The sequence below is a fragment of the Citrus sinensis genome, chromosome 1 (assembly GCF_022201045.2).
Source record: "Citrus sinensis cultivar Valencia sweet orange chromosome 1, DVS_A1.0, whole genome shotgun sequence".
Taxonomy (NCBI): domain Eukaryota; kingdom Viridiplantae; phylum Streptophyta; class Magnoliopsida; order Sapindales; family Rutaceae; genus Citrus; species Citrus sinensis.
The window spans coordinates 14375145-14399476 of record NC_068556.1 but is presented as its reverse complement, the minus strand read 5'-3'; the positions used below and the strand labels follow the sequence as shown (position 1 = coordinate 14399476).

The 24332-nt window shown below is 33.3% G+C and overlaps 1 protein-coding gene across 1 annotated transcript; it reads right to left on the bottom strand.

Annotated features, from left to right (window-relative positions):
* Positions 1-3568: 3568 nt before the first annotated feature.
* Positions 3569-4717, bottom strand: LOC102620122 (thaumatin-like protein). Its single transcript, XM_006490705.4, has 2 exons — positions 4538-4717; positions 3569-4439 (listed from the first exon to the last, which is right to left on the bottom strand). Exons 1-2 carry the CDS (start codon positions 4614-4616, stop codon positions 3772-3774), a joined length of 747 nt encoding a protein of 248 aa, XP_006490768.1. The 5' UTR covers positions 4617-4717; the 3' UTR covers positions 3569-3771.
* Positions 4718-24332: the final 19615 nt, after the last annotated feature.

Genomic DNA, 24332 nt, shown 5'->3' with positions numbered 1-24332 from the left:
GTTTATTGCCAAGACATAATGAACAAAAAGCTTATTAGTCTCCTTAAACGTGTAGCATGAAAAGTGATGCAATTTCTTTAGTTGTTAATAGCATGAAAAGCGCGTTGATGTAAATGTTTGTTGCTATTATTGGGCATTGGTTGAATTTGCCACTTACACGGGAGACTATAATGATCATGGATAGTAGCCATCAACTCAGTTGAAACTATTAAGGTATGTACAAATTGCTATCTTTTGTTCAACCTGCCCATGCATTTTTAGTTCAAATGTTTAATTTTAGTTCAAATAGGCTTTTTCGAGGGATAAATTTTGAGTTATCTCCTCGTAAAATGATAATATTCAAAATACCTAAATTCTTGTAAAAATAGAGGGTAAGTTGAAATTTATTATAATATAGAAATATTGTGAATATTGTCATTTCATGAGTATGATAATCTAAAATTATCGCCTTTAATAGGGAAGAGTGAGGATGCAGTCCAAGTAATATCTTTTCGATGTTCTCATTTCCTGAATTATCAATTGCTCAAGATTTGGTGTAACTTCAATCTTTGTATTGATTACTACTCTATTTTAAGGGTTTTTTTTATGGTAGATAAAATTGTGAAAAATAATTTTCTTAAAATAAAGTGAAAGTTAAGATCTGTTTTTAATATCTTTCTAGATCTTTTTTTTTTTAAAATATGTTTACATGGGAAGGGTGGGTTTGAGAATTGCCTTAGTTTTTTGTTTAAGATTTGTAGAAAATTATTACAATCTTTCCTGTTACCTTTAAACACTATAGGGATTTATAAAAGATGATTGTAATATTCTCTATTATCCTTAATTGTCTCCCTCACGTGTATAGAATTGTCCCGCCGAAAAAAAGACCTTAGAACGTCGTATTCTCTTTTTTCTATATAAATATTTTATTGTTATGTTCTAATTATTTTTCCTTTACATGGGCACAAATTAAATTTGCGTTTGACTAGAATCCAGCTAGTAGAGAGGCCACAAATGCATAAGCTTCCTAGTTCCAACTTGAAAGTTCAAGCCAAATCATTCATATATTATGAGCGGCCATAAGACCCCTTGGTTGTGAAGATATTCAAAGGGTGATAGCAAGGTTTGGTGGATTCAAAGAGGTTTTTTGGGTTCAAAGAGCGAGCAAGCAAAAAAAAGAAAAAAAAAAGTGGCATACATTAGGCTGGATGAAAGAAATTATGTCAATCTAAGAAAGGGATGTGGAGCTTGGCTTCGAGGAGTTCAGTTGCTTTATTTAAGCTTTGATTGAAAAGCACGTACGGGTGCCGGCTCATCCGATTTCCATATTCTTTGGTATCGAGGATTATGCATAACAATTACTATAAAAACATGGATTCTTTTGAAAGCAAAGACGGGTTGCAATCCTCACTATTTGGGGGAGCATTTTAATGTTTATCAAAAGAGTTATGATATTTGCCCCGGGTCAAACTCCGAAACTAAACAAAACGGCGTTGTTTTGCTTAGTTTTTTTTTTTCTTTTTTGCTTCTCCAAAACGTTGCCGATTCTAAACCAGTTTAAGATTTTTTGAGACAAAACAAAATTTGTCTCTTGGTCGAACTTCTGATTGGCGATTTGGGTACAATGCAATGACAGGAAGATATGAAGATCTCCTGAGTGCCAGAGTGGTTGATCCTTGTCGGGTAGCAAGGTGTGCACTTCAAAATGCAGTCTCCATTGTCGCGGTAGTCTTGACAACTGAAGCTGTATTGGCAGATAAAATAAAGCAGCCGAAGCCAGCTATTCCTCAAGTTCCAGGGATAAATACTTGAGGAAAGAAGAATATAAAATGAATCAGAAAACCTGCCGATAGCCAGGACAGACACAATGAATTCGAGTGGGCTATGGTTTTTTTTTTTTTTTTTTCCAGTAAGTGAGCTTCTCAACTCAATTTGCTTTTGCCTGGAACTACGATGAAGTGGAAGAAGCTTTACAAGTTCAAAGCCATGGAGAAGCTAATCACAAATTTAGTTTCCTCTTCTATTCTTCGAGTATGACTGTATGAAACGTCATATTGGATGGAGTTTGCCTTGTTTCTCTTCCCCATATCTTTAACTTGGTGAAGAAACGAAGAAATGAAGAAGAGTGAGTGAAATACTCCATCAGAAACGACAACGTTTTGGAGAAGTAAAAAAGAAAAAAAAAACTAAACAAAACGACGCCATTTTAAGAACTCAATCAGAGGCATGGGATGAAAATGTTAGGAACATTATCTCTGTACAACTTCTCTTTTGTTACATGTATATCTAATTGTTACAAAATTTTAACATATTTTTTACACCACTTTTTCATTCAATAATTTAATAAAGTAACTATTTACCTTTAAATGAATTATAAAATTATTTTATCCTACAAAATTTTAAAAAATAAAAAAAATTATATTTACAAGAATATTCCTAAATTTAATAAAACAAATAAATTTCAAAATTCAAGATGTTAAATTTTGTAATTATAAATTTTAAATGATAATTTTTTTTTTAATTTTTCAATTTTGTCTATTCTCATGCCAAAGTCATTATGTAGGATGATTATGTGTTATTAGTAGGTTACCTTATAGAGGACATAAATTAGGCTACAAGAGTTTATTTTCGACGTATAATATATTGTTTCGAAACTTACGACGAGACGAACCAAACCCAGAGTCGTTGAGCCATTATGCACTATGATCGAGTCAAAAATTCCGCATCTTTCTTAGTTGTTTTCTAGTTTTAAAATATTTTTCAATTTTTTGTTTCTTTTAAAATTTTTATTTTTTTTAAATTGGATTTAGACACTCTTTGTTTTACCTTTCTTATTTTAATTAGCAAAATTTCATTGTCAAATATTATTTTATATTTATCTATTTTAATAAATTCACGATATTTAAAATTATTATATAAAAGGACTCAAAATACTAGTTTTAATTTAAACTTATTTAATAAAACTTTGTTATTATGAAACTTGTGTTTCATCTATCTTTCAATCTTTATGCATCGTCAAGTCGGCTAAGGATGACCAATTGCTATGGCATTATGATAGCAAAATTACTAATTATATGAAAAGTGGTTGCAGAATGGCTTACAAGCTCAAATTTCCTGGTAATCTAGCTTGATCACTCTTTTACTCAATAGAATTTAATGTAAATAAGTAATTATTAATATAATATAAAATATAAAATTTTTTTTACACGTGGCCCATTTTTATCCTTTAATAGATCCACGAGTATGTTTCGAATTGCTTTTGAATTTTTTTTATAAAAACTCTACTTATAAAAGAAAATGTCCTATTCAAATTTTTGGTTTTATAAAATTTTCTTTGTAGAATATTTTTATCAGATTTAAAACAGACGTATCTTTTATTTGAAAACTTTTGGAGTAAAATCCTTTTAGTTTCCCATGTACGATTTAAAACGGAAAAAAAAGAAGAAATTAAACAGATTTATCACCATTAGCTGTCCACCACCACCCGCGACATGTCCCACTTTTCAATTTGTTGAATACCGAGAAGTCCAATTTACTATCAATAGCCTAGTTTCAAACTTAATTATTTTACATTCAACAACTCAAATAGTAATAGTTAATAATTAATAATTTCCATTAACTAATAATAATGGCCAATTCAACATTATCATCTGATACCAACAAACTACCGTACCATGATATTATTACTAGTAAACATAACATAACATATGATATAATAATAATAATCTTATCTTATTACAAATGAACTTGATAGCGTATGTAGTAGTAGTGGTAGATAATGGGTATAAAAATCTAACGGCGATGGCGGGGGCAGAAAGTGAGCAAGTAGTTGCTGCCGGTGCAAGTAGCAATACTAGTGGGATCATCATAAGCATAGCTGTAAGCTCTGGGACAAGCGGCCTTGAAAATCCTGGAGTAAGCAGTGGGCTTGCAGGATTGAGGATTCCCAAAGCTCCCAGTGCAGCAATACCTGGGCGAGTTGAAAGCGAAACAAGCACTTTTGCAGGCCACCACTCTGCTGTTGGACCTCACTTGTAGCCCCGCGGGACACATCAAGTTCAGGTCACTCACACACCCAGCGTAGCTGCATTTCCCGGAGCCTCTGATGGGCAAAATCGACATTGCGATGTTGTAACCGTCGACCAGGCTCACGTCGTAGAAGTCCTGCTGCTGCCCCAGCGTGATTTCGGCGAGGGTGGCCGGCGGGCTGCCGCCTATGCCGTTGCAGAAGAGCGATCCGCCGCAGTCCCCGGTGGCGCAGCGGCCCCGGCCTGAGGCGTCGAACCTGCATCCATGGCGACCCCAGAAGCGCCCGGACCAGAGGGGCGGTAGGCGTATGGTGTAGGCCTTGTTTGGTGGGAGCTTGAAGCCGCCACGTGCCAGTAGTGGCTTGCCTGCGCTCGCTTGTATTCCGGGCCAAACTGGGTGCTCGCATTTGTTGAATAATGTGATTGTTGTAGCTGAAACACATGATGACATGGAATAAAATATTAACACAGAGAAAAATATACATATATATAAACACATTTATAAACACGAATGATAATTAATCAAGTACCTTTGATATTGTGAGAGAAGAGGACGATGGTGGTGAGCAAGAGAGCGAGTAGAGATCTAAGCAGCATTGTTACTGCCATGGCTGAAACTCAGCAAAAAGCAAAAGATTTTGAAGGCAGTGAGTGAGAGGAGAGTGTGTGAACTGGGGACAGCGGACTGTTATCTATCAGCAAAAGCCTTAACCACAATAGAGCTTTTATAGACCACAAATAACGGGCGGTAAGCAATTTACTAGGGTTAGAATTTGTTTTTTTTTTTTTGGGTGAAAAATAAAGAAAAAGTTGAAATGTCGGCCTAGTGGATGAATTGAAATTTTAGTGCTTCCAGTTGTAAATCTGAATTACCAAAAAAATGATAAAAAAACTAATAAATTTTCCGAAAATTTACTTAGCCAAGTTTTTCTTTTTTCAAATGTTAAAAATTCAAAGCCAAACTCAATTGATCTTTTAGTTAGTTTTTTTAAAAAAAGATACAATAAGTAGTTATTAGATTAGAATATAAAATTAATTAATTTTTTAATACATATTAATATATATATATATTAAGTGAAAGAGATGACAAGAGTCCTTAAACAATAGAATTTAATACAAAACAAGATTGTTGTACTTCTCCTTCTCTTATTAAAAACTTCAAATTGATATATTATACCAAAATCTAATATTATTAGCTCTATTTAAAACACCAAACAGTTATCTTACATCACCTATTACAACAATAAAAGAGAAAATGACTACACTTAATAGATAAAAATACTAATCATCTTAACTTAGATCAAGTTTTCCTACTAATCCATTCTTTCGAAAAGCACATATAGTGAATATATACGTCAACTTAGGGGAAGATTTATTTTATGTAATCTTCATCTTAATTGGACGGGTCACGTGACGTCGATATTTAGTGAAATTTCCTGAACGTACTTCGTAATTCGTAAAGATCTAAATAAAATAAGAAATAATGGGTTCCTTCTTTCTCTCTCATGTAATGTGAAAAAAATGAGAAAATTTTTGCTCAGTGCTCGAGGTTGTCAGAGAGAGGAGGGGTAGAGTGGGGGATAGGTTGTCTGCATCGCAAAGCGAAAAAGATGAGTGAATTCACATGGGAAAGGGAATCACTCTATTGCCCAAGTTGGTGCCTCATGACTCTGCATCAATTTGCACTCTCTGTTACTATTTTTTGCTCTCATTCAATAGTTTTTGTCCGTTTTTACAAGGTCTCTGAAACAGGCGAATATATATATATATATATCCAGCGTAGCTTCTTGGAAAACCAATAGTGGCCAAAAAAATATGATAATCATGAGTAGAGTTGGTCACCAAATTCTGTCAAATGATTTAAATTCGGAAAATGCTTGTTGTCCTGAAAATAAATCCCATCAAGTGTAATTTATTTTTTTTCCTTTTCTTTTGTAATTTTTTTTAAAAAATTTTTTGTGGGTTCGAACAATTCAGTATCATTGATCTTTTATTTTCTCCTATATAAATTGCACTGACATCATCATGTACAATGAACATAATACGTGATCCCAATAGGGACAAAAGAGTACTAAAAATGTTAAATTTTGGATTATTTTCTATTATCTTCAAATTGTTCCACTTATTTTTAAAATCTCGAATTATTTATATGAATAAAGAAAAAATTAGGTGAGTTGATGATTTGTTTTTTATTTCTTAATGAAAAGAAAGAGTAAATTAAAATTTTTAAAAGTAAAAGAGACAATTTAAAAATAATAAATTCATGAGGAGATAATTTACAATTAAGCCGAAAACAAAATTTATATAAATTTTTACTGAGTCGAAAAGTATTTCAAATAATCCAGGAACAATATAGCCCAAAGCAAGAATTTGAAAATTATTGGCGACTCCTTTAATTGGAAGTGTGGTAAATAGTGTCAACACCGTCAAGATCATATGCATGCATAATCACAACTTGGCAAGACTGAGATGTTGAATGTACGGCTGTGATTGCTGTTGTTAGTGACATCTAGCGGTAGTGGGCTAAAGGCGTATTTGTCTTGGAAAATGCTGAACACACACGTGAAAATGAGGAAATTAAATTATTGACTGGTGTCTTTCTTAATTATGAGCTGCAGTCAGGGGTCACCGTCAAAAGGGCGACCCCACGTTAGACTCTCTCTCATCGGCATCGGTCAGAGAGATTCCGTTGGAATAGTTGTCTTGTAACGGAGATGTTTCAGAGATCTAAGAATTACTTTATTTCTATTGATTCGAAAAATATTTAAAATATTAATAAAAACAGAGATCTGATGATGATGGAACGGACACAAACAGTAACAATGTAACAAGATACGGGGAAAAGAGGAACAAATTAAGTCAATAAGGCATAGCAGCCCATTATGAGACTCCAGTGTTCATTAAACCTCATCCTTGTTTAATGCTGCAAATTGCGAGTTCGAGAGACATAAATTGTCTAGAAAAATAAAATAAAAAAAATATATGAAACAAATAGGAAAAATAATATAAACAAATTAATTCAAGAAAATTTAAGGACTTGTACAGTTGTTCATTTTAAAATAGAAATAAAAATTTACAGTTGTTTCATTTTAAATTTAAGTATGCATATGATATCATTATATGTATCTTATATTTTAAAATTAAAAACAATAATTTGTATTTGTTAGTGCTATTTTCAGAAATAATTATTACTAAAATTTTAAGCCATATTTATAGTTAAAAAGTAAATATGCAAGTCATACTTATAATTTTTTTTTTGAAAGGGAAACTAGTTATATATTAAAAGAACAAAAAAAAAAAGTTACAATAAACTGACAATTTCTATAGGAGGATCTTTAATCCAAGTGTATCCGTCTGGGAAGGAAAAAGCCAGTTTTGCTCGATTGTGAGCCACTAGATTACATGATCTAGGCACGTGTTTCATTATGATGCGAGATCTATTAGCCATCAGGCCAATGATCTCCGATACCAGCCAACCAATCTCCTTCCTGCTATGCAAGCTTCCGTTAAGCAAACGGACAACAGTGAGCGAATCAAGTTCGACAATCAACGGCATGAGGCTCGAATTAATTGCTAGCCTAACCCCCTAGTGATGAGATTAAGGATAAAATTATTATAAGCACGCGGGATGAGGTATATTCAGATCCTATTCAAGTTTTTGTCAGACCCGTTACAAGAACTCGAGTAAAGAAATTCAAAGAAGCGCTTAATGAATTGATTCAAGCAACTTGGGCCCAATTAAATTTGTGGAGGCTCGTTGAAGGAATCGCACATGATAAATGCACGATTCAAGCTCTTAAAGTTTCTAAATAATTATTTGCATGAAATAGGGAGTTGGCTTATACGTTATGACAGGAAAATATATTATTTTCATTTTTCAGATACTTTCCTGTTTTTTGAGGAGGCTATTAGGGAAGCAAATCAGTTATTTCTATTTTAATCGCCTAGTTTTCATTTTAATTGATATAAGGCATTTAAGCCAATTAGGATCCTAATTTGATTTAGATTCTTTCCTATTTACTTAGATTAGGATTTTTATTTGATTTAAATTTTTTCCTATTTGTTTGGATTCAGATTCAGATTTGATTTTTGGTTTAGGATTTATTTCCAAAAATTATTGTAACCAACCCTATATAATGTACTCGTATCTAATAAACATATAAGGTTTTGATGCAATTGGTGAGGAAATTAATTCTCTTTTGTTCTTTACAAACTCTTTGAACTTATTGAATTTCCATGGCGTTCAAACTCTTGACTTATCAATCAGACCATTCATAACTAATTGTGGCGTCTTTACATACCAAGGTTCGTGCTTTCATTAAGCATTGGGTCGATGTTCCATTCAATTCCTAATTTAGATTCGATCTTGGGGACTAAATTGATTAGGGTCACATCAGTTCTTGATGGCATTCGTATCATTTGGTATCAGAGCCTAGGCATCAAGGTCAGATCCATCTATCTTTGCTGTTTTTCATTCTTGTTTGAATTTTTCATCCTTGTTCTAGTATGTATAAATAAAAAAAGAGTCATGAATAGTGTAGCGTGAACAGTGCTGCGTGAACAATATTTTAGGGCTTTTTTTTAAATCAATTTTGCATCCTTGTGGTTTAATTCTCCTTAAATCCACAAGTTTTACCTATTCTTTTCCTAAAAAAAAAGGAAAAATAGAGAGAATCCCCTCTTAAAATCTTTCATTTTTCCATTATTTGTGTCTTGGAAGTCTAAAACGGGTTTTACCCCATAGGTGAAAATTTTGCCCAAAATCAAAACTCGACTTTACGTACACATCGTCTTCTTACTCTTGAAATTTAAGTCTCCTTAGTGTAATCTTTGTGAATTACTACTGAAATCCTGATATTGGTTTGATTAATTTGATAAGAACCGAGCGAGAATTACTAAGAGTTGAAAAAGGCAAGAGAGTGTGAGCGTATTAGAGGGTAAAAGCCAATTAATTTGAGTGAAACACGAGTAGAATTGAGTGAGTCATTTTCTTGAGTGAAACAAGTAAGAGAGTGAGGTGAGGTCCTTTCCACATTATTTCTAACTTTCTTTTGCACATGTTAGCTATGTCTCACAACTTAGAACTAAATACAAATGAAGATGATCAATTCGCAACTACTCAGAATTTACAAATTCAAGCATTGATGAGAGAGATGAGAGAGATGAGAAGGATAATGAAGGTTGAATTAGAGCTCATACACGAGCGTTTGGATCAAGTGGAGAACACATGTGCAGGGCAGCCACAACCCGTTCCCCAAGCACGTAGAAGAGAAAGAGTTCCAGCTAGAGGAGAGATTGATGACTATTATAGGGATGAGTATGATGAAGGGGAGGACTCAGTGGGTAACTATAGGAGAGATGGATAAGGTAGAAGAACTAGGAATAAAGATGATGAATTGAGTGGCATAAAGATGAAGATCCCATCTTTTTAAGGAAAATCCGACCCAGAAGTATACCTTGAATGTGAGAAGAAAATGAAGTTCATATTTAACTGCCACAATTATTCAGAGGCAGAAAATGTAAAATTAGCCGTGATTGAGTTTTTTTACTATGCTATTACTTGGTGGGATCAACTTGTTATAAGTAGGAGGCGAAATAAGGAACGTCCAATTGAGATATGAGATGAAATGAAATCATTGATGAGAAGGCGTTTTGTACCTAACCACTATTATCGAAACTTGTACAAAAAATTACAACGTCTTACACAGGGTAGCCGAAGCGTAGAGGATTATTATAAAGAAATGAAGATTGCCATGATTAGAGCAAATCTGAAGGAGAGTAGAGAAATTACCATGGCACGATTCTTAAATGGTCTTAATCGAGAGATTGTAGATAAGGTTGAGTTGCAACATTATGTAGAGATTGAGGAGATGGTACACAAAGCCATTAAGATTGAGCAGCAACTCAAGAGGAGGGGTAACCCCCGTGCAGCCCTAAACTCGAGTTCCACTCCTTGGAAGCCGAGCTATGTGAAACGAGATGAGAGGCTATAAGCATCTACTGCACCTAAGCTAAGATCCGAGCACTCCAAGCACAATTCACAAGGTAACACCGTGACTCGTACTATTAGGAATCATAACATTAAGTGTTTTAAATGTCAAGGCAGGGGGCATATCGCAAGTGAATGTGTGAATAAAATGGTTATGATATTGCGGGATAATTGTGAGATTATAACTAAAGATGAAATGAAAGAAAATGAGATGCCACCATTAGAGGACGTCGAAAATAGAGAGTATATAGCCCCTGGGGAATTGACTTTAGTAGGGAGGAGAGCTTTGGGTGTGCAAGTAAAGGAAGACGAAGTAGTGCAACAGGAAAACATTTTCCATACTAGATGCTATGTTCAAGACAAAGTATGTAGTATGATTATTGATGGAGGAAGTTGTACTAACATTGCTAGTACTATCATGGTTGAGAAGTTAGGGCTTTCGACACTTAAACACCCACAACCATACAAACTATAATGGTTAAATGATAATGGTGAGGTGAAAGTGAACAAGCAGGTACTAGTGACTTTTCGAATTGGCAAGTATGAAGATAAGGTGCTTTGTGATGTAATGCCAATGCAGGGTGGACACTTATTACTTGGGCGGCCTTAGCAATTCGACAGACGTGTGAAGCATGATGGCTTCACCAACTAATTTTCATTTGTATTTAATTAACGCAACATCACTTTTTTTTTATTGACACCAAAACAGGTTTACGGAGACCAAGTGAGCCTATAGAGAGAGAGTGAGCAAAAGAAAAAGAGAGTGAAATTAAAAAAGAGGCCGAGGAAAAGGTAAGAGAAAAACCAAAGAAAAATATGACCATTGAGCGAAACTCAAATGGAAAATAAAAGAATTTCTATGCGAGAGCAAGTGAGATAAAAAAAAGTATTGTTTTTACATCAGCCGATGATTGTACTTTTGTACAAAGAAGCATTTTTGAACACTAACGAATTTGACCCTAATTTACTTAGTTCTATTACTTCTCTTTTGCAAGAGTATTGGGATGTCTTTCCTGAGGAAACACCACATGGTTTACCTCCAACCCGAGGGATTGAGCATCATATTGATTTTCTGCCCAGTGCAGACATTTCGAATAGACCAGCCTATAGGAGCAACCCAGAGAAGACCAAGGAACTTCAAAGGCAAGTTAATGAATTGATGGAAAAAAGATACGTGAGAGAAAGCATGAGTCCATGTGCAGTTCTCGTTTTATTAGCTCCTAAGAAGGATAGACGTGGAGGATGTGTGTTGACTGTTGAGCCATCAACAACATAACGGTAAAATATTGACATCCTATTCCTAAGTTAGATGATATGTTTGATGAATTACATGGGTCATGTGTATTTTCCAAAATTGATTTGAAAAGTGGATATCATCAGATTAGAATGAAAGAAATAGATGAATGGAAAACTGCCTTTAAAATAAAATATGGTTTGTATGAATGATTAGTCATGCCTTTTGGTCTAACTAATGCCTCGAACACTTTTATGAAACTTATGAATCATGTCTTGCGCGAGTTTTTATTGGTAAGTTTGTTGTTGTTTATTTTGATGATGTCCTCATTTATAGCAAAAACATAAACGATCATGTAGTATATTTGAAATCTGTTTTAGATGTGCTTAGAAAAGAAAAGTTGTTTGCTAATCTGAATAAGTGTACTTTTTGCATCAATAAACTTGTGTTTATAAGATTTGTTGTGAGTGCACAGGGTATACAAGTTGATGAGGAAAAGGTACGTGCAATCCAAGAGTGGCCGAGTCCCACAAGTGTAAGTAATGTGAGAAGCTTTTATGGGCTCGCTAGTTTCTACCAACGATTTGTGAAAGACTTTAGTACATTAGCCGCACCGCTTACTGAAGTAATAAAAAAAGATGTTGGATTCAAGTGGGAAGAAGCGCACGAGAAGGCATTTCAAATGATCAAGTAAAAGTTGACTAATGCTCCCTTATTGTCTTTGCCTAACTTTAATAAAACTTTTGAAATTGAATACGATGCCTTAGGTATCGGTATTGGCTCAGTCCTAATGCAAGAGAGACAACCAATTACTTACTTTAGTGAAAAATCGAGTGGGGTAGCTTTAAACTACCTTACTTACGATAAGGACTTGTGTGCGTTAGTTCGAGCGTTAGAAGCATGGCAGCACTACTTATGGCCTAAGTAGTTCGTGATTCAAACCTATCATGAGTCCTTGAAACACCTTAAAGACCAACACAAGCTTAATAAGGGACATGCTCGATGGGTAGAATTCATAGAGACATTTCCACATGTCATTCATTACAACTAAGGTAAGGAAAATGTTGTTGCAGATGCGCTTTCCCACAGGTATGTCTTAATCTCAACACTTAATACTAAACTACTTGGTTTTGAACATATTAAGGAATTTTATGCTGATGACATTTTATTCCATGACACAAAACAGATGATGCTTCTAATGTCACTGACTTATTCTTTAAGGAGATTGTGAGGTTGCATGGTATGCCCAGGATAATTGTTTTTGATAGGGATGTTAAGTTTTTAAGTAATTTTTGGAAAACATTATGGGCTAAGTTAGGAACTAAGTTGTTGTTTTCAACTATTTGTCACCCTCAAACTGATGGGTCAAACAGAAATTCTGAATAGAACTTTATCTACTCTGTTGCGAGTTATCATTAAAAAGAACATCAAAACTTGAGAAGATTGTCTACCATATGTTGAGTTTGTTTATAATCATTCCGTTCATTCTGCTACTAAGCATTCACCGTTTGAAATTGTTTATGATTTTAATCCTTTAACCCATTGGATTTAACTCCATTACCTGTTTATGAGCGTGTTAGCTTAGATGGCAAGAAAAAGGCTGAAATTGTTAAACAGATGCACGAGAAGGCGAAGTTCAACATTAAGCAGATAACCGAGCAATATGCTAAACAAGCTAACAAATGGCAACATAAGCTAGTCTTTGAACCCAACGATTGGGTGCGGTTACACATGCGCAAGGAACAATTTCCGGAACGAAGGAAATCTAAGTTATTACCTCGAGGGGATGACCCATTCCAAGTTTTGGAATGGATTAATGACAATGCATACAAACTGGATTTTCCTGGTGAGTACAATGTAAGTGCTACTTTTAATGTTTCTGATTTGGGTTCTTTTGATGTAGGTGATGATTTGAGGACAAATCCTTTTCAAGAGGAAGAGAATGCTGAGATTAAGGATAAAATTATTACAAGCACGTGGGATAAGCTATATTCAGATCTTATTAAGTTCCCGTTGGACCCGTTACAAGAGCTCGAGAAAAGAAATTCAAAGAAGCGCTTAATGGATTGATTCAAACAACTTGGGCTCAATTAAATTCGTGGAGGTTGGTTGAAGGAATCGCACATGATAAATGCATGATTCAGGCTCGTGAAGTTTCCAAATAATTACTTCCATGAAATAGGGAGTTGGCTTGCTTGTTATAGCGGGAAAATATATTATTTTTCTTTTTAAGATACTTTCTCGTATCTTGAGGAGGCTATTAGAGAAGCAAAGTAGTTGTTTATATTTTAATCGCCTAGTTTTCCTTTTAATTGATATACAACATTTTAGCCAATTAGGATCCTGATTTGATTTAAATTATTTCCTATTTGCTTAGATTAGGATTCTGATTTGATTTAGATTCTTTCAAATTTGTTTAGATTCAGATTCAGATTTGATTTTTGGTTTAGGATTTATTTCCCAAAATTCTTGTAACCAACCCTATATAATGTACTCGTATCCAATAAACATATAAGTTTTTGATGTAATTGGTGAGAGAGTTAATTCTATTTTGTTCTTTACAAACTCTTTGAACTTATCGAATTTCCATGGCGTTCAAACTCTTGACTTATTAATCAGACCGTCCATAGCTGATTGTGGCGTTTTCACATACCAAGGTTCATGCTTTCATTAAGCATTGGGTCGATCTTCCATTAAATTCTTGGTTTAAATTCGATCTTAGGGACTAAATTGATTAGGGTCGCGTCAGTTCTTGACGAGATTCGTATCACTTGGAAGACAACATCTGCTTCTACAAATTGCACATCCCCAAAAAAAAGCCTTGTACTTATTGAAGTTGCCATAACTTCCCCTCTTGTGTTTCTAATGATAGCGCCAAGATTACAAAAGCCTTTTGATGATTTAATGGATGCATCTGTGTTGAGCTTGTACCAATGGTCTGGTGGAGCAGCCCATTATTCGTCTTTATGGTTTTGAGTGGGAGAAACCCTTCCGATAGAAGAGTGTTGCGCGAGTTGGTAGCTCTCAATAACAGATTCTGCCCAAAACACTGCGCTCGACATGTCATTCACCCTTTTATTATGAAGGAACAAGTTCTTATCCCTCCAAATTGACCAGGCCAAAGCCATAAAAGATTCAAACGTCTCCTTGGATAGAGAATCAACCAATGTTTGAACAAAGCAGGAGAAGTTGATGCTTGGATAATTAGACACAATATTAGCAAGGCGGGATAGTCGCCGTACCTTTATAGCAAACTGACATCCCACCAAAGCATGGAAGGTATCCTCTGGCATTCTGTTGCATCTTTGGCAAGTAGGAGAATGTATTACCTGTCTTTTAAATAAGTTACATGAGGTTGGAAGGATGTCGAGTAGAGCTCACCAGAGAAAAATTCGCATTTTAGGTGGGATAAAGAGGGACCAAATGAATTTCCACCACACTTGAGATGACGATAAAGTGGAGGGACCTTGATAATGGTTCAAGCGCAAAGCCAATTGATACTCTCTTTTGGCAGTATATACTCCTCGTTTGTCATAGAACCAATACACTTGATCGGGGCATGGATGAGGCGGAAGAGGGATGTGAGTAATAGTTTCAACATCTAGCAGCATAAATTGGTTCTAAATAAGGGGAATGTTCCAAGTCCCATTGCTATTAATAAGCTCTGGTACCTTGGTCTCCATAGGTAAGGTTTTTGGGGAAACAGGTTGGAAAGACACTAGTTTAGGAATCCAATGATCTTTGTACACGTAAATATTTTTTCCATCGCCTATATGCCAACACAATCTAGCTTTCACAAGTTCCCTACCTCATAAAAGACTCTTCCATAAGAACGAAGAATTGCAACTCATTTTGCTACTAAGAAAATCAGAGTTAGGGAAGTATCTAGCTTTTAAAGTTTTGACCATTAGTGAATCCACATCTTGTAAAATTCGCCAACTCATTTTACCGAGCAGAGCTTGGTTAAAAGAAACTAAATCCTAAAAACCTATACCTCATTCTTTCTTTGTCGCACATAAATTTTTTCATGAAAGCTAGTGCATGCCTTTTGATTTATGGTTGGTGCCCCACCAGAATCTTTTAGTGAGCCGCTGAATATCCTCACACAGTCCCTGAGGTAATCTAAATACACTCATCGCGTAAGTATGAATTGCTTGAATGACTTCTTTGATTAAAACTTCCTTGCCTTCATAAGAAAACAATTGAGACTTCTACTGATTTAATTTGCTCAACACTATATTTTTTAGTACGTTGAAAAATGCAGTTTTATTTCGGCCAACCACAGAAGGGAGCCCCAAATACTGTTCATATGAGGAGACCACTTGAAGGTTGAAAAGGGTTTTTATCTTACCAATGGTGTGCTGGAACACATTCGGGCTAAAAAACATTGAAGATTTGTCCATATTAAAAAATTGGTCTGAAGCTGCTGTGTACATATCAAATATTGGTTTCAGATGAGAGCATTCTTTAACTGTGGCTCGTGAGAAAATGAGATTGTCATCTGCAAAGAGAAGAAGAGAGATGATAAGGTTATTCCGATTAAAACCAACTTGCCGAAGTAATTTTTGCTTGACTGCTTGATTGATAAGAAGTCGTACTTATAGTTAAAAAGTAATTGTTTAACTACTACATACACGAACATACCTAAATAATTTAGTATTAATATTAAAAAAAAAATTCTACTACAAAGTGACCAATTCAAATTAAGACCAAACTCTTGTAAATTTTTGTAACCCAATTCTTTCATAGCACAACAAAATCTAACAAACAAAGCAGAGCAATAGCAACAACAGTAGCAGCAGAGATGGAGCATCAGCAACAACAAGAACGTGTATAACATGAGCTGATTTTTGGCACAAAGAGAGAGAGAGAGAGATCTATGAGTTTAGATCATTAGAAAAGGTTAATTACCCTTGGGTGGCACATGTTTTGACAAATTTAAAAAAGATGACACACATGTTTTAAAAATACTCGAGCGGGTGACATTCCGTTAACTTTAATCAGCTGAGGGTAAAATTGGATAAAATTGATATTTTTTCTTTCATAAAGCCAAAGAGATAAAAATATTAGATTTATATAGTACTCTACAATTCATTAAAGTTTTGCTTCTTTATGTTCACAAATCAGTTTGATTCAACAAGAAATTTTTCAAAAAAAAATTTGTTTGATTTAACAAAAAAAAACCCTATTAATTAGACTTAGATTTAATTTTTAAATAATTTTCTATATAAAAATAAAAAATAATTAAGTAGGAGTAGAAATATCATTTGCAACTAATTGTAGGGGTAGAAATGTTATTTTTAACAAATTTTAAGGGTAAGAATATCATTTTCTAGTTAATTGCTGGGATAAAAAGTAATTTATTATTTTTCTTAAAGTTAACGGCAAAACTTAATGGAATATCACTTGTTCGAGTATTTTTAAAAAATTATCACCTTTTTGAAAATTTTCAAAACATATGTCAACGAAGGGTAATTAACTCTATTAGAAAATAATCCTTTGATGAAAACTATCACCTAAATCTTAGTGACATTCATGTTATATCACCAAGAGTTATTAACAGAATATGCGGAAGCGTACCTGAATTTATAATGCAAGCCTCGCGATTTGCCTTCCAAATCAACAAGTTTTCCCAGAGAATCCTTTATATATATATAACTATGATGATAAGATGTCAGAAAATAATAGAATGGTACTTATGATCTGGAGCCATAACAACTTATATAGATAACTTTTTCTGTTATCTTTATATTTTTTTATTCACTACTAGAAAAATGGGTTTTGCTGACACCAATTTTGTGTCAGTAATAACTTTTACTGACACTTGTTAATTGTGTCAGTAATGCTCCAGCCAGAACACACTGACACTAATTTTTGGTGTGAGTGATTTTCGTGTCAGTAATTCGTGTTACTATAGTATCACCAAAATAATGACACTATGTCGTTAGTACTTAATGATATTATTTACGTGTCAATAATTCTTGTCACCACAGTATCACTAAAATAATAATACGAAGTGTAAATATTTAATGATACTATTTATATGTCAATATTTAAAATTGAGTCAGTATTTGGTGATGTTATGCTGCTTTTGGTTAGTAATATATTTTTATTTTTATTGGATTTTTCCAGTTTGTTTTATAATTAAAAAATAAATATATTAAATATATCAAATCTCCCAACACAATTCACATAATAAATATCCCAAATACATCAATTAAATTAACATAATTTAACTACATCACTGTTTGGGGAAAAAAAGAGAACATAAGTATCAAATTAAGTTTTCGACAAGTTTTAAACAACAAAGTACTAAATTCAGTTTTAACAAACATTAACCAACAAGAATAAGCACAAGAATGTACTGAATATCCATACGTGGCTTCATTTTTTTTCCCCACCTACAAGCACATAAAATCAATTAGAACATCACAAAAAATAAGTCTTGGAGATTTGGAAGCAAAAGTGGTCCTAAATTACTCATATATTACCTCGCGATTGTAGGTTTTAATTAACTTGGCAACAAATGTGGCCTATTGATCACGAAGTTGCGAGAGCTCTTTCATCGAGTACTCATCAATTCCCTTTGAACTTTAATTTCAAAACAACAAGTTATTCACCAAAAGTTAAATTGTAAACTTCTTAATTATCATTCATTTAAATATATCTGTGTGATAACAATTCAAAACACTTTATGCAGTTGAAATGAACTCCAACAATGTTACTCTTCTATCCAAAATTATAAAGGCAAACACTGAATATCTTGAAAACCATGCTAATAAGAAAAATATTTCAACGAGTGTTGATCTACATTATTATATAGTAATGTTTGAAGCCAAAGCAACTTGTGAACACCAACACTAACCACTTTAATGAAAATGTGTATGTAGATATAAAACCTCAATAGGTATATCTTCATCAAAGTGAAGTACAAGCAACAATATTGTAACATGTTGCCACTAATAACAACTTTGCAACTAACCCATTAAAACGTAAGTGAGTGATGAGCAGTAGAAGATAGACAAGTAAAAGCAGATATTTAGAAGGTTTATAATTAAGCACTTATAATAGTAATTCGAACAAAATCTTAAAATTGAAACAAAAGAAGCTTTGAAAGCAAGCAAGATGGGCCTTAATGATTTTTTATTAAGTCAAGCTAATTCATAAGTGAAGTAACTAACAGAAATTAAGACTTAAAATAAAAGGTCTTCATATTGTTTAATCATCACATTAATTTTTTTTAATGTTTAAAGTATATTTATAGAGAGAACACTCAATTTTACAACCTACTTATGAATTAAAATTTATCCACAAAAGAGAAAAAAATACAAAGCTAAAGTTTTAATTAAAAAAATAGTGGTACTATCTATAAACTATGTTGCCTGAGTGGAGTTAGAAGCTGCAAATACTAGTTTTACTAATAAAGATTACCTTCAGTTCCATCTAATTCTATTATTCTACTAAAACCAATGTTACCAAATACAAGCCAACCTTCAACTATAATCTTGTAATGTGTCATTTCACATTATAAAGTCTCTAATTCTCTTATTACATGGAAAAAACTATAAAAAAATTATAAAATTACAATGGTCCCAATCAAGTTATTTATAAACAACTCATTTTGCCAATTGTAACTCGGCATTGACCAAATTAAAGAGCCCTATAAAAAGACAAAAGGCCAATCAAGGCCATGTTATTTTACTTTTAGTTGTCATTTTTTCCACAATATTTCAAAAGCTTACCGTCTCATACAACTTTCTTTAAATTTGTAGGAACTCATAGAGGTGATAAGTTGCTTATGTGAATTTACCCAGTGCAACTTGATGATTCATTTATGTTCACAATCATACCTGGATATTCTGCAATTGATGATCTGCACATGAGGCCATAGACAAGTTGTCGTTTACTTCCACGTCCTCAACAATAATACTTGGGTTATGAACCTACAAAAGATATAAACAATCAAATATTTGATTTCAGCTCTGATGTAGCCAGAGTACTACAAAAACAATCGTTAATTACATAAAAGATTTCTAAATCTAACAGAGGCACTCTAGCATTATAAATATAAATTATAAAATAAATCTTTTAGAGACATCTAACGACTGAATTACTGATTTACACAATGCATTCAAGTTAATGGAATCTCACAATTTTTTTATTTTGTTCTTCCACAACACTTCAAAAGTTTGCCGTCTCGTGCAGCTTGTAATAAGACAAAAAGAAAACAAACTAAAAAGTAAAAGAGAGACAATTGATGCAAAGTTGTATTTCAACATATAAAGAATGTACAAAAGAGGGGTTATATAGTTGGTGAGCCCTTACATTAAATGAATGCCTTGATTCACATAATAGCCCAGGATCAGGTAGTATATGGTTAGAATTAGCCAAGGGTCAACAGATTAATCCCTAAGAAAATGTAATCCCTAGACTCAAGCATAATGTCATGCCGTAATATATTCTAACACAAGTTTCTTTAAATTTGTTGGAGCTCATAGAGGTGATGAGTTGCTTACATGAATTCCCCCAGTGCAGCTTGATATTTACAATTATATTCACAATCATACTTGGGAATCCCACAGTTGGTGATCAACAGCTGGGTCAATAGGTGAGGCAAGGCCTGATGAATCGGAAACTCCCCCAGCATATATAATATTAAATGCTGCAACAATTATAGCAAAGACTAGTGAGAAAACATATGCATCAAAGTTGTTTTAGACACCCAATTATGCCTGAATAAAATTAGCAAGTGTAACAACCAACTGAACCACAGAGAAAGAAATTTCCGTAGTCCTAACTAGTTGCATCTGCCTATGTAGTCTAGTTGCAGTTCTGGTTCTTCCCATGATATAAGTATACATACTCGTACCAAAACCAAATGCTGACAATAGAAATGCAACAAGAAGAATTCTTCACTTTATATTTCCCAAGGTAGATTGCCAATTTTATTTGCCCATCATGCCATTTTCAATTAAGCCCATTTTTTAATTTAAAGTCATCATGGATAACCAAGATATTTCTATTAAGGGATGCTAATAACATGTCAATAATCAAAGACTCATTGCAACAATAATTCTACTACATGTTCAAGAGCAATTCTTCAACAAAATCAGTATAGTCAATGTGGGTGGTAAGTAAATTCTATCCCGTCACATGTACAAGTAATAAGTTGGCGATAATGGAAAGAAAAATAAAGTTTCTTTATAAATATTTCAAAACAAAATTTGATCTCGTCAAAATAATAATTATAACAAAATTATTTAAATAAATCTTAATTTGTAATTGCAGTCAATTAGAAATTAAGGAGAACACATAAAGAAAAGGCAGAGATTGAGGCAGTCATGAGATTGAGGTTACCTTGAATAGAGATTGAGGCAGTACAACAGCGACCACAGAGGCTAAGAAATTATACCCATGATGAATGGCTGAGTATTGATGATGGGTGGAAGCTATTACGACCTAAGGGTGATGACGACAATGGATTTGTTACCGGCGACGACACGAAATCATAAATCACGACAGTGGATTTCTAACTTTGGTGCACGAGAGATGATGACAGCAAAAGAGACCAGACTTTGGTGCATGGGAGTCGACGACAGTAGCTAGTCGAGTGACGGCAGTGATAGGAGAGGTTTTGGGTGCGTCATCGGCATTGTGGACTTAGGGATTTTGTAAGTTTTCTTTTGTAAGTTTTGATTCACTTAGACGAAATGGGGGAAATAGATTGATTGGGGATTTTGCTTTTTAATTTTTGTTCTTTAATCTTTTAATATAACATTTGGGTCTTAATTCTATAGGTCTGGTGGTTTGCGGAATAAATGTAAGTCCTTTAAATTTTAGAAGTCTTAGGTTCAAGTTCAAAGTTTTACAAATTTTAGTTTTTTTTTCTTTTAACTTTTGATACTTTAGTATTAGTGATTCCTAATATTTAATTTACTGACACATTAGTATCAATAATTTATAATACTTGTTTGTTAAAAGCAGAAAATGGTGCATATGTACATAATTACTGATACCTTTTATAAAGTGTCAGAAACTAAGTGTCAGTAAAGGTCATTTTTGTAGTAGTGATTTCAACCCATCATAGAAAGAAAAATTATCTTTAAATATCTATACATTAAGGGCCCACACCCTATCAGATACATGAAAGGTCAAATTATCTCTAATAGATCACTTTTAATTGGGCTTAACCTTATATGATAGTTCGCAACACATAATTATTCACATATAAGCCCAACGTTGGACTAAGGACCCAACAATCTCCCATTTAGGCTATATATGTGATTAGGGTTAAAAATTGTATGTTTATTAAGGGGTAAAAATGTTATTTTGTGCTATTAATGTAATTTATATTTATAATTATGTAACATATTGTGAATTTCTAATTATGTTTTTAAATATTTGATTTTTTGTATTTTTGTGTGTTTATTAGGTAAAAATAATAATTTCATGCAATTTGAGCTCCAATCAAATGTACGGATGTCAAATTTGGATTCCGAAAGTCTGAGAAATGATGTCACTGTCGAGGAGAATCAAAGACTTTTATTGTAAATTTATAAGTTTTTGCCACGGTAAATGTAGTAATTGTGAAATTATAAGTTTTTATCATGTTAGGTATGGTAATTGTTTGTGGAATGTATTAGATATGGTTGAGTGAATTAAGTTAGGTTATATATTTTATCAGTGGGACAAATCTAAGGCTAAGATGTAATTAGTTTTTATTTATTTGTGCGGTGTGGATTAATGTTGTAGTAGTATAAATAGAGGGGGGGAACACACTTCTCCACACCTTCTCTTCTCTTCTTTCCCCTCAAATTCTTCTTTTCATCTCTCTTTGTAATATATTTTCAATAAATAAAATTAGTTTTATTTCAATAATGGAAGTTTGACACAATGAATTCTTAATATCTTAGTATAAAATATGGTAAAATGGTATTTTAACTTATTGTAGACAAGTTGAGTTTTGCCACATTAAGTTCTTAATCTATAATAAAATTAATGTGAAAGTTATATTAATTTATACAATTAATCTTTTGGGAAATAAAAATAAAAAGAATTGGTTAAATTGTATTCATAGCTTTTCTTAAATTAAATTGCATAATTTTAATTTTTTTTGTTAAACTTAAATGAAGAAATTAAATCATTTCTCTGTGGATCGACTTCGGACTCACCGAGTTATAATATAATAAGATACTCTTATACTTGGGAGTTAAAAATCACTTTTAAGTCGTGCCAAGTTTTTGGCGCGTTGCCGGAGAGAGGTATTTATTTTGTTTATTTTTTTATTTACTTTTTGTGTAAATTTTTGATTATCCCCTTTTCTTTTCTTAAATTCTCTCCTATCCCCACATCTTTCATAATTTTAGTTTTACCCCCAAAAAACTCATTTTTGGCTAATTCGTCTCATAATTACAGTTTGGCCACAAAATCTTAGAAAATATTTGGATAGGTCCCTAACCAATATTTCCCATAAATCTCAAATTCGGACTGTTGAGTGTTAGAAAGTGTGTATTTATAAAGAAGAAAGTCGTCATTTTACACTTCAAATCTCACTAGCATCTCTACTTTTACGTATTTAAGTCCCTTATAATTTAATTATGTGTGTTTATTATAATTATGTATTTTAGGGGGCATCATGGTCATTTCACAATGAACGAGAGATCAGATAGCAAAACGGACAACAATTTTGAACTTAGGACAATCGAAAACCTTAGGAGGATTATCAAAGGATAAATGACATTGTTTACATTTACGGTACTGTTCATGAGACTGTTCACGACACTGTTAACATATACGGTACGCTGACGTGGCATTGACCGCTGATGTGGCATTGACCGATAATGTGCCACTAACTGATGATGTGGCAGCATTCAATTAGACGAATGATGTGACATTGACTGCTTACGTGGCATTGACCGCTGATGTGGCATTGACCGATAATGTGCCACTGACTGATGATGTGGCAGCATTCAATTAGACGAATGATGTGACATTGACTACTTACGTGGCGTTGACTGATAATGTGTCGCGGTCTTATTGGACTAAAACAGTTATGTAGAGTTGACCGGTGACGTGGCAATATGTCAGTGGAGCAAAAAACGTGCATACGATACATGCATTACATGGAATGGTAGCCCTAATGATGTGTTCTATCCAATCAGAACTTGCCACGTGGCGCAATCCTGAGCGTCCAAATTGTTTTAATCCGATGGCCATGATTTACTTATTGTATTCATAAAAAGGGAGCTCCCCTCCCAAATTCGACACCCTTGAATTCATTTTTGAGCTCCATTTTTTGTAATTCCTTCTTTATCCTATATTTTCTGCGTATTTTAATAAATTTCTATTTTACCCCTAGTTCAATTATGAGTAGTTATTTTTTTTTAATTTTGGGTTGAAGATGAAGTCTCAACATGTTCCATGGGCTTTATTTGGTAAATTTACTTTCTCTTCCCTTCTAATTTATGTGGATATTTTGACTTTTCGTCGACAGATGGTAATAATATTGTCTAAATACTGTACTGATATAACCGGCTCCTTAGTGCAAGGTTACTACTATTTGGCCTGATAAGTCCTTAGCACCATATTGATTAAAGTGAGGTTCATGAGGAGTGGAAACCCTCCTCATGATTTAATTGACACTAATAAGGAATATTAAGCCCATGGTGCATATTGATGCAGATCCAGATACCCAAGCGTTTCCTTTTAATAGATTTCACTTCAATTTATTCCCGCCATTTTAATTTAAAATTTAGGATAAACTTCTTTGGACCATAATTGGATTTCTTTAGACCTGAGTTGGACTCAATAAAAAGAATATTGACTTTAAAAATTACAAGGTCCATTAATTTGAATTAATTACTTAATTGGTTTGTAATTTTTAAAATTTGAAAAAGAAAAGAAAAAGAGTCTAAACTTTAATTATTTATTTTCTTTCTTTCTTTCTTTTTTATTTATTTATTTATGCAATTTAATTTTCACATTTATTTTTCTTTTTGGCATTCACTTTGTTTATATTTTTGGTTTACTACCTATTTAGTTTATTTTAATTTTTAGTTAATTACTTTTCAGTTTATTTATTTTGTCTTTTTTCTTCTTCATT